Source organism: Helicoverpa armigera, chromosome 24 (assembly GCF_030705265.1).
Source record: "Helicoverpa armigera isolate CAAS_96S chromosome 24, ASM3070526v1, whole genome shotgun sequence".
Classification (NCBI taxonomy): Eukaryota; Metazoa; Arthropoda; class Insecta; order Lepidoptera; family Noctuidae; genus Helicoverpa; species Helicoverpa armigera.
Genome location: NC_087143.1, coordinates 55099 through 71669, shown reverse-complemented (window position 1 = coordinate 71669; position 16571 = coordinate 55099). Strand labels below are relative to the sequence as shown.

The 16571-nt window shown below is 44.2% G+C and overlaps 1 protein-coding gene across 2 annotated transcripts in view; it reads left to right on the top strand.

The window, feature by feature from the left end:
* The window catches only part of LOC110382331 (protein Wnt-2), a 74411-nt gene extending 57863 nt beyond the window's left edge, over positions 1-16548 (top strand). The window contains exons 3-7 of one of the 2 annotated variants that reach the window (XM_064041059.1): positions 3123-3251; positions 4992-5089; positions 11290-11567; positions 14238-14419; positions 15015-16548. In XM_064041059.1, coding sequence (XP_063897129.1) covers positions 3123-3251; positions 4992-5089; positions 11290-11567; positions 14238-14419; positions 15015-15309 — 982 coding nt within the window. In that variant the 3' untranslated portion in view covers positions 15310-16548. The remainder of the gene's footprint in view (positions 1-3122; positions 3252-4991; positions 5090-11289; positions 11568-14237; positions 14420-15014) is intronic. The other variant, XM_064041060.1, reaches the window with a different exon arrangement.
* Positions 16549-16571: the final 23 nt, after the last annotated feature.

The following is a 16571-nucleotide window of genomic DNA, read 5'->3' as shown; positions in this document are numbered from 1 at the left end:
AAATTACGGACTTGCATTCAATCGTCCATTTTTAATAAATCACAAAACTGACATAATTAATTAGATAAGATAATGGACTATTTAATGTCTACTTAAGTTATTTACGTAATTTATTACCAACGCTGAAATTAATAAAGCAAATATTTATTCAGATTCATGTGTCAACAGATTAACGACCAATATAAATTATTACATACTGTCAAATGATCATTTATTATTGCAGGTTTGTATTCAAACTATGTTTGGATTTTATATTAGAGTTCCGCGTGTCTGTGTGTCCAAAAATAAACGAATACATTTTGTAGCCGCTCCATCTCGCTGAAACTAGCTGACATTGTTTTAGAAGCATAGGTAATGCAAATATGTATATCAAACGTTATATTACAAAATAATAATGGCGTACGACATGATCACTGGAACAAGTTGATATCCCTCCATGCTCCTTATAAGCAGACAGAACGTGAACAAGACATTAATATTGTAATTGAGAATCAACCCTCACGCTCGGCCTAGCCCTCCCACGAGATACGCCACGCTCACTTACCGCCACCACTCGCACGACCAAGACACAGCTACGTTAGGGCGCGTCTACACGGTGCATGTAGCTGAATCAAGTCAACTGGACAAAAGCACGCGGGTGGGTATTTGCTTTGGTACATGCGCAAGTCGCTAGATCCGCACGTTTTTAAAATGCATGTAACCTGCGCATGTGCCTCAACATGCGCAAGCTACTTGCACCGTGTAGACGCCCCCTAATGACTGCCTCGAATTTATATGCTAATGAAACGGTTCGTAATTTTGTCTTTATTGATGTAAAAGTCAATAACATCGTGATGAAGTATGTTACTAATGAGGCAGCGGATAGCTTAACGTCCAGTTGATCAGTGCGTCAGCTGCCGACAGTCGATACATCCCCGGGCGTTGTTTATTACATTCTACTGTTATCATCGGATGAAATGTTTCAAATAAAGTATTCCAGTGGTCCTCAATCCAATGCCACCGCAAGACACTTTATAATCCTTTTTAAAAAAGCAAAATGGTTGATATTTCCAGTGTGAATTTTCTAATTACACTCTAAAACACATGTCCATCAAACCGGCTAAAAATAAACTCTACTCAATCAGTGTCTGCTAATTAAAATATTTTCCAGTAGACATAAGTTCTAATTAGACCTAATACGGAAAACGAACCACATTCAGTCAGTCACAGACATAATTATTGCGCACATACGACAGACTGGCCACAGTCTGAATGTTTACACGCAGTATAGTGGTATAGTAGTATAGTGGTACATCACAGTAGACTCAACAGGTGCTTACAGTACAGAGGCACTCTGAGTAACCACGATACGTGGTGTCTTGTCCACACAAAAATACTAATCTTTAAAAGTAACTGAATATCTTCAGTCTATCATGTCCAATTGTGTAAACGTTTGCCTCTACATCATTATCATTAGCTCCTCCCATCGCTCGTGCAAGAGAACGCCCACGTTGGTCAGCTGCATTCATTTAGGCTGTGGCAGTGGCACGACGTTTCATTAGCAATCATTTATTTATTCTCGATTTCACTCAGTGTCTGCCAATCAATGTTGCTTTCCCACAGCGGACGGCTGCGTACACCCCACATCGGTGATACACTAATGAACTGCACACGCACACTATTAAAATCCGTATTTTTGTGCAATAGAGATGCATTTCCCGTGCGTGGTGTCACGGCAGGTCGTCGGTTCATTAATACGTGGTCGGTAATACGCGGTGCAATTATCGCTAGGACGCGACATCGGCGCGGCGGCTAGCTCCCGGGAGGCGCCCACGCGGTCTGCGAACAACAATGCCTTATTAATCACAAGCACAAATACTGTGGCGACTACTGTTAGAAAACTTGTTAATTTTGTGATTGCCTTGAAAGTGAAATGTTTCGGTGACAGCGATGCAATTAACAGTTCCCGTATTAATTATACTGTTTGACAGCAACCTGTGAATATTAGCCGTGTTTATGATACGAACTTGGCTGACACAGTACCGCGCCGCGTCCAGTTATGAGCTTCGAGTTAATTTGACGTCTGTTTAGAGTGCAGATGGATTTAGAACTTGATAATTCAATGAAATATGTGTCCCACCTCAGCATCTGGTACTGTCCACGCTTGTTATAACAGTCATTTCTATATCAGATTTTTTTAAACAGTCTTCGTATGAGCTTTCACAACCATCATTAACGTAATCTATAAAACTGCTAATTGTGAAAAATGTTTTGCAGTATCATTATCACTAACCTATTCTTCACCATGTACCTACATGAAACTGAAAGTCAAATCCCTGACCTGCCATGAACCCGTGATAACCCTGAATGAATTGCAACAAGCGAGTACCGTATCGAACGCCAGACAATACGCGAACAGATGAGCTAATGTCACGCTCACATGACGCGTGTCGCAGGAAGCGCGTTGTTTGTCGCGGGTACTCGCGCCGAGTGCGCGGAACCACGCGCCGTCGCCCTGCTATTGTCCAGCTGCGTGGAGATGCGCTCGCCACAGACGCGTCATGTGCTGGCAATTGTTGCGGAATGTAATCACTAATGATATGAATGACACTCGTTTGAATGGAGTGTCCGACAGGTTTCCATAGGTCAATCCATTTTGGTGTAATGGTATGTTATAACGGCAAAACCTTTGAACGTCTATATATAATGAATGGTTTGGAATTATTTTAAGTCGTCTTGTTTGCTATGTGTTGAGACACAGATAGAGTTGCAGATGCAACGAGGACTCAAAGACTGAGGTCTTTGAGTCCTCGTTGCATCTGCAGCGGGTAAGTACTTCAATGATAGAAAAGGGGTGGTCATAATTCAGAGGAGAAATCACAGACCCAACTCAATCGGAGGGTCAGTCTCTACTCCTCAGAACTCAGGTTTAAGCTTCCTTCTGAAGCCCTTTTTATATGTCTGTTACTGGGGAGTAAGTTACACCACTTCTTTTTCCCAGCAAAGACATAAAAAGTATTGAAGGGTGGGCGGGCGTTTTGGTGGCTGTCTTTTGTTTTTGCCGCTTGAAAGGTGCTAATTGTTCAGCCTACTTTGTATAAACGTTTTTGAGTTTGTAATAACATCAAGATGTGTGTCGGCAGAGTGTCTGCGTGCGGCGGGTCGCTGGGCGCGGCGCTGGTGTGCGCGCGCGCGCCCGGCCTCACGGAGCGGCAGCGCGCGCTGTGCCGGCAGGCGCCCGCCGCCGTCGCCGCCATCGGGGAGGGACTCAGGTGAGGACAGCGACCATATCACTTCACTAACAAATACTCAAATTAAAAGGGGTTATCTTCTCTTTTGGGAAGCAGATGAAGCCGAAAGAAACCGCTACATATATTTTATAAACCCATACAACGAAAAGTCTTTGTTTATGGATTTCACGTCAGCTCTTTACACTGTTATGTGCGTGATATTGCTTAGAAATTGTAATAAAAGAATTGAATTAACACTTGAGTTGATAGTCATACGACCCTTTAATTAAAGGGTAAATAAATTAAAATTACTCTTTAACTATGAAATACATAGTAAACGATATTTATAAACTAGGAGTTCCTCTAGGATCAATACTTTAGATGAGTTAACAATTAAATGCCTTTTTAGGGTTTGGTATATGATAACGGCGCATACAAATATATAAAAGCTTGTTTATGTTCCACTTGGAATAAAAACCCACCATGAAGCAAAACTAGTGTTAATGAATAATGCTAAGAAATCGTTAAATAAAGTAGAAGGCGGATATAAGCGCCCCGTAATATTCCTTGAGTGGCGTAAAGATTACACCTATCGATAAACCGATTAACGATTTATTGGCCACTTATCCGATTAGTCGGAATTTAATCTGCGGCTAGTAAATATTCGCTGGAAAATATCCTTTCTGCGAGCTCTCGCCTGCTGGAGATTTTTTTTTGTAAAGTCCATATTACACGGTTCCCCTCACGACACAGACCAAAACATACATTTATACATATCCTTCGATCGTGTCTACAAGTATGGCATATCGTTAATTCGTATCTCGGTTGGAACACCGTTAATATAACCTCAGTAGCCGGTAGTCATCAATTATCGACTGGTAACTGGACATCGTGACGTCACTGACCATCCTTATACCCTCGTCACACAGAGAGCTACACCAGAGAGAAAATACAAAATATCAATATGAAAAGAACAAATACAAATAGTAGGTAGACAGAGAATCAAGGACAGTGAATGACTATTGTAGTCGCATTATGACTGGTAACCACAGGATATTGAAAGCCATAGCTGTTTTTATTATTGGTTGACACTACGTTCCACTGTCACTATAACGCATTCATTTCGTTTGTATGTGTGATGAAAGCTCAACACATTACCGATTACTTGACAGGTGCATGACAATAGCCGCATCTAATACTTATGCAAACATACGTTTGATGTGGAATTCCGAATTACAAACAGTAGGCAAATCTATTGGGTTTGTGGGATGTAGGTCACTATTGACATGCAGCTGTACTTTATCATCCAACAGTTTGGGAAATTAACCTTAAAGTTCAATTTCTCTTACATGAAACTCTAACAGCGCTTTCATACTGGCTGCTTTGCCGCTCGGTTTTTCTGCGCGACATGAATTTCTCAGCCAAGCTTAAACCGCATTGAATGTATTAAGTATTGAGTATTTTTATAATGTTGCCTATCACTGTTACTGTTACAGCCTTTTTATCGTCCCACTGCTGGGCACAGGCCTTCTCTCACACGTAGTGGTACGGAGAAGAATTGAGCTCAATCCTTTACATAGTATAAAACAAAGTCGCTTTTTCAGTCCCTGTATCCCTAAGTATTTCCCAGTGTCCCTTTGTACGCTTCAATCTTTCAAGCTGTGCAACCGATTTTGATACGATTTTTTTTGTAGTGGGGAAATACTGTTATCTCTTGCGAACCCGGGGCTGGTCGGTAGTGATATTTATAATGTTGTGAATATAAGTGTTTGCATGTGACAGGATGGCGTACGCGGAGTGCCGCGCGCAGCTGGCGGGGCGCCGCTGGAACTGCTCCGGCGTCGGCGACTCGCAGCACTTCGGACACGTCATGCCCATCGGTGAGCAACTAACATACATTAGTCTTACTTATTACTCTACAGTACAGTACGAGTGGGGAGTGGCAGACTCTAACCCACCATTGTCCTTCTGCAGCCCTCTGTGTACCAGGCCCACGGTTCCGCAGCCCCAACATACCCTTATCCTTAAGACAAGTTCTATCATTCACATAACTTATCGCTAATGCACGGTTCAAGCTGAAATCGTTACATAAATAATTAAGTTTATACATAAGCAATCAACATCGAGACCACCCGTGCAGTCGCGTCACCACTTCTGTAAAGTCGGTAAGTTTATGATTATTTGAGAGCAGATAGTAAACGGCTCAGATGTAGCGCGAACCAGTTCTGTCGATAGCTGAGCATTACCCGACAGAAACAAAAGCACATCGGTGATGTCATCGACGCTATTTTATTATTTGGCAGTAGCCGACCTGCTAACTTCTCTTATAAAAGCGCGTGTATTTTGTTTGTGTGCAGTTCGATTGGTTTGAATCTTGAATAATCAGTACAAACGTAGTAGTCATAAGTAGCTAATCTCTAAAGTCCTTTTCGATTTGTAAGCGGAATATGGGGGTGTTTGAGTCAGACAAAAAGTTTATTATTGCTCCCATCAATTGGCGTCCGAAGTTACAATTTAGATAGGCATTGTACGCAATCAGTACTCGTTACGCTTCGTGTGCTAAAATAGCAACAACTGCCTAGGTGTTAAAATGAACAATGTCATAGTTTACTTAACAATGTTTGAAGTTGTCAGTGTTGGCCTATAATGTCGCTCATAAACTAGAAATTATTATCGGATTACAAAATCATAGACACAATTTATCATCGAAATCTATCAAATCCGTGGTGACCACAAACAATAGATAGTGCAATGTTTGTCGTGTCGGGTATCTGCCGCGCACAGCGAGCGTGTCGAACTAATGATCTGCTAGATACAGCAATACTATTAAACTGTTAGATTAATGATCGCCGATCGACGCCGGATTACATACCATTATGCTATTAACTATTATACCCGCTGCATTATCTCGTAATCTTCGCAAATATTAGCACTGATTAATAGCTTCCCGTGAACTTACATAAATAAATAAAGCTTCCAGCAATAACATGATACAGATGCTAATGCACATGATACGATATGTGGACGATATTATTATTGTATTCGTTTTTAATTTGTCAAATTATTATTGTACCAGAAGCAGAGTTATAAATCAGCACGTTAATAAAAAAAAAACCCACGTTCTCCGAATTACCTACATTAGTAACATACAACACTCAAATCAACGTAGGTAATTATTAAACTAAAACTAGACATGGTCCAAATTGAAACTCTTATTCGGCGCTATTGATTAAAGAACAAAACTTTTCCTTTTTCACCTTAGGAATGTTCTGTCCACGTGTGTGGTTCTAGCTACTAAAAACATGATGATATTCATCCAGCGAATGTGTCGTGTAAATGAAACAAGGCGATATCGCGCGCGTCGCCCGCAGCGGCGTCGTGCAGAGCGACGCCCACTGCGGCGATGCGGCACGACGTCTGTCAGATATGCACGAGTGTCACTGGTGTCAGGGGACAAACCTCCTCGTTACCCATCGATAATGACCCCGTATAGCTTGTACATACATTACACAATATATTGTCTACATTCTGCTGTGATAGTTATTATGTTTCTGTCTGCGGCCGCGTCTGGCGCGACGCGGCGACGGTGCCGGCGGTAGGTACAACTACAAGAATAACGACCGTTTCGTGAATATTAATGCAGTAATTGGCCGCCATCAAACAATCATATTTATTTCGAAAACGCGATCCGTATCTTGAAATATTGCCATTTAAATGTCCAAACGTGAGATAACCAATGAATAGATTTAGAGCGAAATATGCTAATGAGTGCTGCGACTCCGTCCGGAAAATTAATTGATTTTATTACTTAACAATGTGTGGATTATAAACCATAACTACTGGAACTTATTAAATCAACAGACACACGGATCATTCGTGTTTTATTACAAAAACAAGGATTAATTTGTAATAGTCGTTATAGTAATATCGCTACGTTAATTGGATATAATAAATTAGTTTACAACGTAAACGCATAAACATTGATTCTTGAGTTATTTACGACAGACGCACCCAAATCATTGTATATTAATAACAGATTTAATATTAATAACATGATGTTTCACTAATCCATCAGTGGAGGACAGGCTCGGAGTAGCCGTCACGTGTCAGCCTTTCACTCACCTACTTACACTCTGTACAACTCGAATTAAATAAATACACACAGATGTATGAAATTGAAATAAATATACACATAGACGAGATGCACAGAACATGATGAAATGCCAGCGAAACTGACGCAACGACCAAATAAGAAAAGAAGGCGCAGAAACTATTCTCTGAAGACATTTAGACAAAGCTTCGATGTAGACGCGGCGTGTTATTCATTCAACAGAGAGGAATATTGTAGCGTCACTTGCGTTAATAAATGACGACTTGTGAAACCTGGCTCCAACATTATTGTACCACAGCACTTACATTACTGAAATATCTACACTAGAATATATAAACTAAAGAATCGTTGTGCAGCCCTCTACTGTATCATTAAAACTTTAGCAATAACCATTATAAAGTAACATTGAACTGAACTCACATGAAGCGGTTATCGTCGACGTATCCAGAATATCGATGTATCCGCTTTTGGGGAAAATCTCATAAAATATATTCATTGTGATTTGCAAAAAGGAAATAAATATCATGTCAATGGTGGAGTTGGTGTGAACTCCCAGGATCGTAATTAAGGCGTGTAAGCGACGAAAGCTGCAACCGCAAAACAAAACATGAATCAGTCTGAGCGACCAAAGAAACCAATAAGAGTAACAGAAAATTATCCAAAGTCAAATAAAAGTGTCAATTGTCGGTCGGTTCGTATCACACCCACGGCGGGGAGATTTATACATGCCGGAGTCGTGCGGGCGCCGCGCGGCAGATACTGTGTCGTGTCGTGCGCGTCGCGTGGGACGAACTTTACCGTCGCACCTCGGCGCCAATTAGCAACCTTCTAAATGACCCGTCAGGATAAACACCATATTTATAGTGTACAGACGTACTGGGATAACCTCAGCTAACAATTGGCGCCCAATTATACTTACTGAAGACGAAAATTGGAAAGACTGAACGATTCTATTTAATACTCTTATTCTTCTTAATCACCGTTGTGATTAGGACTCGCTCATGGATTCTACGAGCTCTTTGAAACTGGCATATAGCAAAATATGATTTCATGCCCAACAACGCACTAACAGTCAGGGCAGCTTGTATGTATTACTATCGAGCAATTTATATCGAATTTTACTATCTGGTCGTGTCGTGATGTCTAAATGGCAACGTTATCCGTGACACAGTGTGTGTAGAGCAGCGCGGGCGCATCTGATCATACTAGTTTGATTGTTATAATGCGCCACTACTACGCTACATAAAATCAGGTAAGCGAGGACCTGTGACATGTGACACTATGTCAGTGTCCACCACAGTTGTACACTACATTGATGTTCAGATGTTCATCGGCTGCTTTTTACTGTTTCTAAAGATAATAAGATTATTGCCAATCTAATCAGAGACTTTATCTACATACTAAAATAAAATACATAAATATAATAGATAAAGCTGCACTTGTTGAAGTTAGCTCAAAGGAAATGAAAAGATAACAAACGATGGAAGCTTCAAGGGTATCCTAAAGATTCAGGCACCCCATGACTCCATACAAGAAATGGTCATATTCTGGGCCTAAGTTAATTCTGTCACACTAATTAATGTCATAATTTACTTCCTACCGAAAATGTTAGTTATAATTTCACAATATTTCATGCGAAAATAGTTTTAAAATTGAACTATTTGAAGGCATAAATTACAAAGGCCATAATTTCAAGCTGTCATACGTAATGTGCGTCCGCGGCAGCCGCTGTACAGATAATATACGACGGTGACGCCGCACTGGCCGCGAGTGGCCGCGAGTGGCCCGGGAGAGTGACCACAGACAATATATCGTTTGACACATCGGTGTGACCGCGTGATGGACGATGTTACGCGAACATTATGATGGCGCCATGTTTTGTTAAGAGATCACCAATGCTGCTGGGTGCTTTCAAAAGATGATTTCTGCACGGACCATTAACGAAATAAAAAGCGTGTAAATAGGGATCTGTCGAAATTGCCAAATGTATTTATTTCTACCTCAAAGGCTTAAAAACGTCAGTCTAGAAGTAATTATAGATCAGCAAGTTAATGCTAGCGTTGAACACGACATAATGGGTCAGTTTCATTTGATTGAAACTTCAATTGAAAATGCACAGCGCTCAGCAAATAGCTTCCTCTGTGTAAAAATGGTCAGTCATCATGTCCCGTGTAATTGCGACAGACGCAACATTACGACTCGTCTAAACACTGAATGATTGCACGTTGTGTGTGTCCATCTGTGCATTTACCTCGGCGGCTATTATCTGCCCCCCGGCGTCGCCTGCCTGCCCCGCAATCACACCAGTGCTATGAACACCACTGCCACTCACAATCACACGCTCACCCCACATCAAGTATCAAAGAGACGGAGTCCCAATCAGAGATACCTGCTCTGTATACCAGGAAATATTCAATACAGCTGATGAGACAGACTCTTCAAAATCAGAGCAAATGGCACAATACGGCCAGTAGAAATGTAACATTAATAAGGTCATGGCCCGAGTGTGAACCGTGCATGAAGATAGAACAACTAGTTGAGTGGCAGGACAGTGGCGAGGTGTTGGAGGTATCATGTAAGTGCATGTCGTGACGGGGCGACTCGATAGCACCGGCACCCGCACACACGGCGACAGAGCGCGAGTGCTCGATATCATACGAGCTATACATTAACGTTGGAATACACACTATGTACAGTTGGGATTTAAATAATCACAATCAACACAACAAACAATATAACAATCAAACATCTATAAAAGAAGATCCACTGACCAAAGATTATTGCAAAGGAAGAATACAGCACAGCGTGGTCCTGTTAGCAATTACTGAACATTTCAAAATCCCAGTCTGTCAGTTGGCATGATTATTTGTTAATGTCAATGTATAGGAAACGGGTTCAGTCGGCCCGCTGCGACTGCTGAGTAATTATCTCCCACGATACAACTGACGCGAAACCCACGTCTCTATGTAGTCCTGCTAGTAATTCTTTCGAACGAGCTTTGCGCAATAAAGTAAATTAGGTTTTTTGTGCAGTCCACTCTGTGATATCTCGCGCCTGTTGTAATGTATGCACTGAAACAGCTCGATTAGTATTCAGTAGTTATCAGTGCATTTGCTGCGTGTCACACTTCAGCATAAGTTAGCGGCTGACGCTGACACGTCTGACGGACGCCTGTCACGACACGACACGCTTCTCACTCGCCTGCAACACTCGGGAAAAGTCAACGACGGAAAGAAATGGAACATTTCTGTAACCGCATTTGTCTTGCTACTAGAAAGTAACTACTACTTGTATTTACAAGTCGTAAATCGTAAATTGAACTCTCTTCGTCATAGCGGCCTGTCACCCATTGCCAAAAACCACGTCAATGCCATCAAACATTTAGGCACAGACCTCACAATAGAACAATCAATCAAGTAACAACAGTTGTAGGTTGTCTTGTGCCAGCCAAGTCTAACACAGTTATTACTTACTCGTGGAAAGATTTATTTCATTGCTCTTCCCAGGGACATTGATGAGAACATAAAACATTTGCTAACGCAATTTCCTATCTGGCTCCGGCAATTTGTTTACTCAATGTATACGATCCTGAGAAATATGCCAATAAAATACGGATTATCCTTTCTGAAACATTGAGCACGCACCTCAGCATTTAACGGTAAATGAGTTCTAAGAAATTCTCACGTTAGGTGAATTTAAGTAGTATTATGCAAATATGGATGATTCCTGACCCCGGGCACTCCGACAGTTCGCTAATAAAATGCGGCGTCACACTCGCGCGTCGTGTCGAGCTCTCGATGCATTTGCTCAATCTGTTGACGGACACCCGCGACTGATGTACAGGGATGTACTTCATGCACAAATTTTGTAATTTTGAGTGTTAGGTTCTGCACTTTTATTAATATTCTTTGTAAAACCTTTGTCTGCTCTTCTCGTAAATAATAGCTATGTGTTGTGTGATGTTCGCAGCGACGAAGGAGGCGGCGTTCACGTACGCGATCACTTCGGCCGGCGTGACGCACGCGCTGAGCGCGGCGTGCGCTCGCGGCGACCTGCCCGCCTGCCAGTGCACGGCCGGGCGGCGGCGCGGCGCGGCGGCGGGCGAGCAGTTCGAGTGGGGCGGCTGCGGCGAGGGCGCGTACGGCGCGCGGCTGGCGCGGCGCTTCCTGGACGCGCGCGAGCTGGAGCGCGACGCGCGCGCGCTCATGAACCTGCACAACAACCGCGTCGGCAGGAAGGTGAGCGAGGTACTCGCACCCTCTCACCCACACACTGCCGCACTCTCTGCTCTGCTGTCTTGCTGTAACCGCACGCTCTCTTGCTTAAAACTCTCACACACTACAATGCTATCTGGATAATCGCTGCACGGCAAATAGGATCGGCATAGGACAATCAAAAGGCGCGGAAGATGATGATATCTCATCTACTACTACAATGTTGGCTATGTTGACGATGTTGGGGTCGGCTTTCAGTCTTACCTGATGTAGCTGTGTACCAGTGTATTACAAGGAGCGACTGCCCTATGTGACCTCCTCAACCCAGTTACCCGGGCAACCCAATATCCCTTAGTTAGACTGGTGTCAGACTTACTACACTGCACATGTAGTAAGTAACAATATCAGGCGGACACTGATTGCAGTGGCAAGGCCAGGGCCGGACTGACGGCGTTAACGAACTGGCTGCAGCCGGCATGTGAAAGTACACATCACAGTAAACATTATAATGATAGCAAGTGATCGGTCCGAGATCGGAGTGGGGGACAACTGTGAAAAATTCAGCAGTCAGTCGACACCGCCCCGCGCTTGTACTCGCATTAACTTCAGTAGTTAATTGCAAGGGACGGAACGCTTATACATATATTGACAGTTGCGAGTGAACCCGACTTTGCATATTAATCTTTTTTATATAAAAAATTCAGGCTCATCTTTTAATACCGCTCAAATTACTGCTGAACATACATAGGTTATAATTTTGTACGGGGACGCGGGTGAAACCGCAGAAAAAAAACTAGTATTTAAAAACTAATGCAAACTTTACTTCGTTTAGACTACTACAATTACGAGTCATAGAGAGCTACACGATACATTATGTGGTCATTATTGTAGCTGAACATGGTTACAAATTATGTGGACTATGCAAGTGTCCATGTCGAATGCAAGCTCACATTATTGCACGCAAAGTAGTCAGTTTATCTGTCCATCTAATTAAGAGTAGGTAAAAGAAGCACCCGCGCCGCGTCGTCCGGTCCGCGTGGCCGCCGGCGCCGAACACCGCTCATTACCGCATCTGTAGCTGTGCGGCTAATGTGCGCCCACCATTACGTATTGTGCGAAATGACCGGGTGTCCAGCGCCGCCGGCACCCACGCGCATGCGCCACTCTACGTGTATCCTGTCAACACGCAATATTTGTGCAAAACAACAGTATCCTCAAAAAATAACAATTGGCTCTATGGTCCAGAATACTAAAACTCAAAAACCGACTTAAAAATGTCAAGAACATACCATGAGCAATGCTTGATAATTTACACCAAAATGTCATTTTTTTATTAAGTCATCATATACATCTTTCTATATCTCCGTCTCCGGTGATTTTATTTGAATGGTTTTCGCTGCTCGCACGCAGCTGTCCGTCACTGGCATGTCCCACGCGACTGTACTTGTGTAGCGAGGTACGAACATGTGATTACGGGAGTACTACTATTAGCGTGTTTACGACAATAGCGCCCACTCCACTCTAAATGTTTTGTTTCTCTTTCGGTAATCGTCGCAGTGAGACGAGTACTCATCTAAATAATGTGCGACCGCAGTTAATGCACGTTGGACTATTAAAGTAATGCGTGTTCAACGTTTATGGTTATTGAATTTGTGCAAATAACAGATGATCTGGAAGCTTCGTCTAGTTATTCATTAAAGTCGACTGTGGGAAACGTTGCACCAGCCCGGGCCCCCGGGCTTCCGCGCCCCGGGCCCCGCGACCACTTCACACCGAGTTTCACTTTAACTGGGAATTATGTTGTTTTCATTTACATCTATCAACGATTGCCATAATATTAACTATTCTGGAGTTGACTGATTTTCTCTCTGTTCAATCTATCAGTATTCAAATTAATTTCATCACTTTGATGTGAATGTATTGTTCCTGTTTCAATAATAGCGGCATCACGACATCACGTAGGTACGAAGTCAATTTTGTCAGTAGGTGCCTCCGCGTGTTTAGTGCCACATATATCTGGTTCGACGTGTCGTAAATTACGTAATATATTGTCCATCAAGCTGAATAAACTACGTAAACCAACACCCGAGATATAATCAGGAAAGCCGTTACATTGTGTGTATCAATAGTTTTTGGCACGCTTGCGACACGCTTCACGAGCGACGCCGACGTCGAGTGCGGCCCTGCGCTGTCGACTCTCAGGGAATGTTTACTGAACTGCCCATCAATTACTCGCAAATTACGGATTATTGCAAAATACTTTACGATAGTATTGAATCTTATAAAACAATCTTGTCGATGAATGAACGATAAGATGCAATGTACAGCACATCTCGTGTCCCGCCGTCGCCGCAGGTTCAGTCACACTTGGCCTCTCGTGCTCATTCTGTCACACTTCACATTATTGTCATTTCATTACATTTTTATACGATTTGTATACAAATCGTATCGTATAGCCATCATGTCTAAGATCACGTTCAGACTAAGCGTGCATCCACTAGACAACATTTGGAGCGCGACACGTCATGCTCAATATGCACCTACGGCAATGCTGCACAACAGCACGTGACGTGGCTAGCTAACATGTTGCGCGTTAATTGTTGCCTAGTGGAAACGCAGCTTGGACTCGATTCCACACACCACATTATGTAGCTGTAAACTAATAAACAATGAAACGCTATCGTGGTGGTGATTGGTGTGCAGGTGGTGAAGGAGCTGGTCCGGCGCGAGTGCAAGTGCCACGGCGTGTCGGGCTCCTGCGCCATGCGCACGTGCTGGCGAGCACTGCCGCCCTTCCGCGCCGCCGCCGCCGCCCTGCGCGAGCGCTACGAGCGAGCGAGGCTCGTGCGTCCGCGCGACCACCACCACCTCGTGCTCGTCAGGAGGTAACATGCAGCTCTGTATATACACTGTGCCGCCGCCGCCGCCCTGCGCGAGCGCTACGAGCGAGCGAGGCTCGTGCGTCCGCGCGACCACCACCACCTCGTGCTCGTCAGGAGGTAACATGCAGCTCTGTATATACACTGTGCCGCCGCCGCCGCCCTGCGCGAGCGCTACGAGCGAGCGAGGCTCGTGCGTCCGCGCGACCACCACCACCTCGTGCTCGTCAGGAGGTAACATGCAGCTCTGTATATACACTGTGCCGCCGCCGCCGCCCTGCGCGAGCGCTACGAGCGAGCGAGGCTCGTGCGTCCGCGCGACCACCACCACCTCGTGCTCGTCAGGAGGTAACATGCAGCTCTGTATATACACTGTGCCGCCGCCGCCGCCCTGCGCGAGCGCTACGAGCGAGCGAGGCTCGTGCGTCCGCGCGACCACCACCACCTCGTGCTCGTCAGGAGGTAACATGCAGCTCTGTATATACACTGTGCCGCCGCCGCCGCCCTGCGCGAGCGCTACGAGCGAGCGAGGCTCGTGCGTCCGCGCGACCACCACCACCTCGTGCACAGTTCAGCTCAGTTCAGCACGCGGTTGTTGCAGGCACAAGCAGAGCGCGGGCGTGGTGCGGGCGCCGCGCAAGTCGGAGCTGGTGTACCTGCAGGCGTCGCCGTCGTACTGCGAGCGCGACGACGCGGCGGGCTCGGCGGGCACGCACGCGCGGCTGTGCAACGTGACGTCGCGCGGCGAGGACGGCTGCGAGTCGCTGTGCTGCGGGCGCGGCTACAACACGCAGCGCCGCGTGCTGGAGACCAAGTGCCGCTGCCGCTTCCACTGGTGCTGCCGCGTCACCTGCGACACGTGCGTCGCGCGCGCCGACACGCACGTCTGCAAGTGACGTCACCGTGCCAATCAGAACAGTTCATGTGTGCTCCGATCTAACTTGCCTCTACTTGCTAATATTTATAATTCATTTGTAACAGATCGACAATTTCATGTAACATTTTTATTTATAACCACCGATACATTGTCATACTCCTGTAGCATTTAATTTACTAAATTCAGACAAATTTTTTGTATGTCCCTGCATACTGTGATGCCAGGAGAAGTCTCCTGTGACCCCTCTCCTCCACTCCCTCTGTAACCGCGTGTAAAGGACTCACTCACGTACTTACCGAATAGTTACTAACTCCAGTCGCTTTAATGTAACATTGTAAATATTAAATTTAATTGTAAGTGAAATGTACCTATTGAAGGCATCACGTAATTTACCAGAAATATGAATAAAGCTAGGTTTCCTACAAAAACGTCCAGGCGCTCTCAACCACTTTCGTATGTACACAGAGCTACCCAGATGGCACGAATCGAACGAATATACAGAACGACCTAAATTGTACAAATTGTATCAAATCTTCGAATATTGAAAATTGACGTAGCCTAGTCTACAAAGGTGTTTAGAGATCGTGGTTTATATTAGACATTATTTCATGGCGTCATCAAGTGTTCTGGCTGAATGTAGCCCTTGCGTTAATTGGTTCACTACATTTATGTATGTATAATTGTATACCTACTGTCGCAAGCTGATGCAGTTGTATAGCGCTGAAATGATTGTAGGCTAATATTATTATTCGCATTATTGGTAAATCCCGTGCTGTAATGAATGGTTGTCAGCGAGAAGTTGATGTGCATTTACTGTGACTAAGTACCGACGGCTTTAATACGTGTTAGCTGTAAGTAGTACGACGTACCGTGTGTACGTCTGTGTGTAAGAACATTCCGATAGACGTAACTTAACTTATTCACTCACTGCGACTCGGCGAATAAACTTTACCACCAACCTGTGTCACTCATTTACTACCCCTTTATATCACTCCCTCCTTGCTCTCCAGATAGCGGCTTCCCTTGTTCCGAACGAGTAGCTACCACGTCGTAGATGTGTGTTGCTACTTGATACTGCTCCTAACATTTCTATATGATACGCAAGTTACACAATAAGTATTGTGCGAGTTGTGCCGCTCGTTAAAAGTTGTGTTGTGTGTCCGCAGTCCGCAAGCCGCTACACCGCGCTGTTGTGTTTTGCGTCATACCACCGGCTATTGTCACAAACTTATAATTGGGATGACGCTCTCTTCTTGGGTCGTAAGTCGTAACAAACAAAAT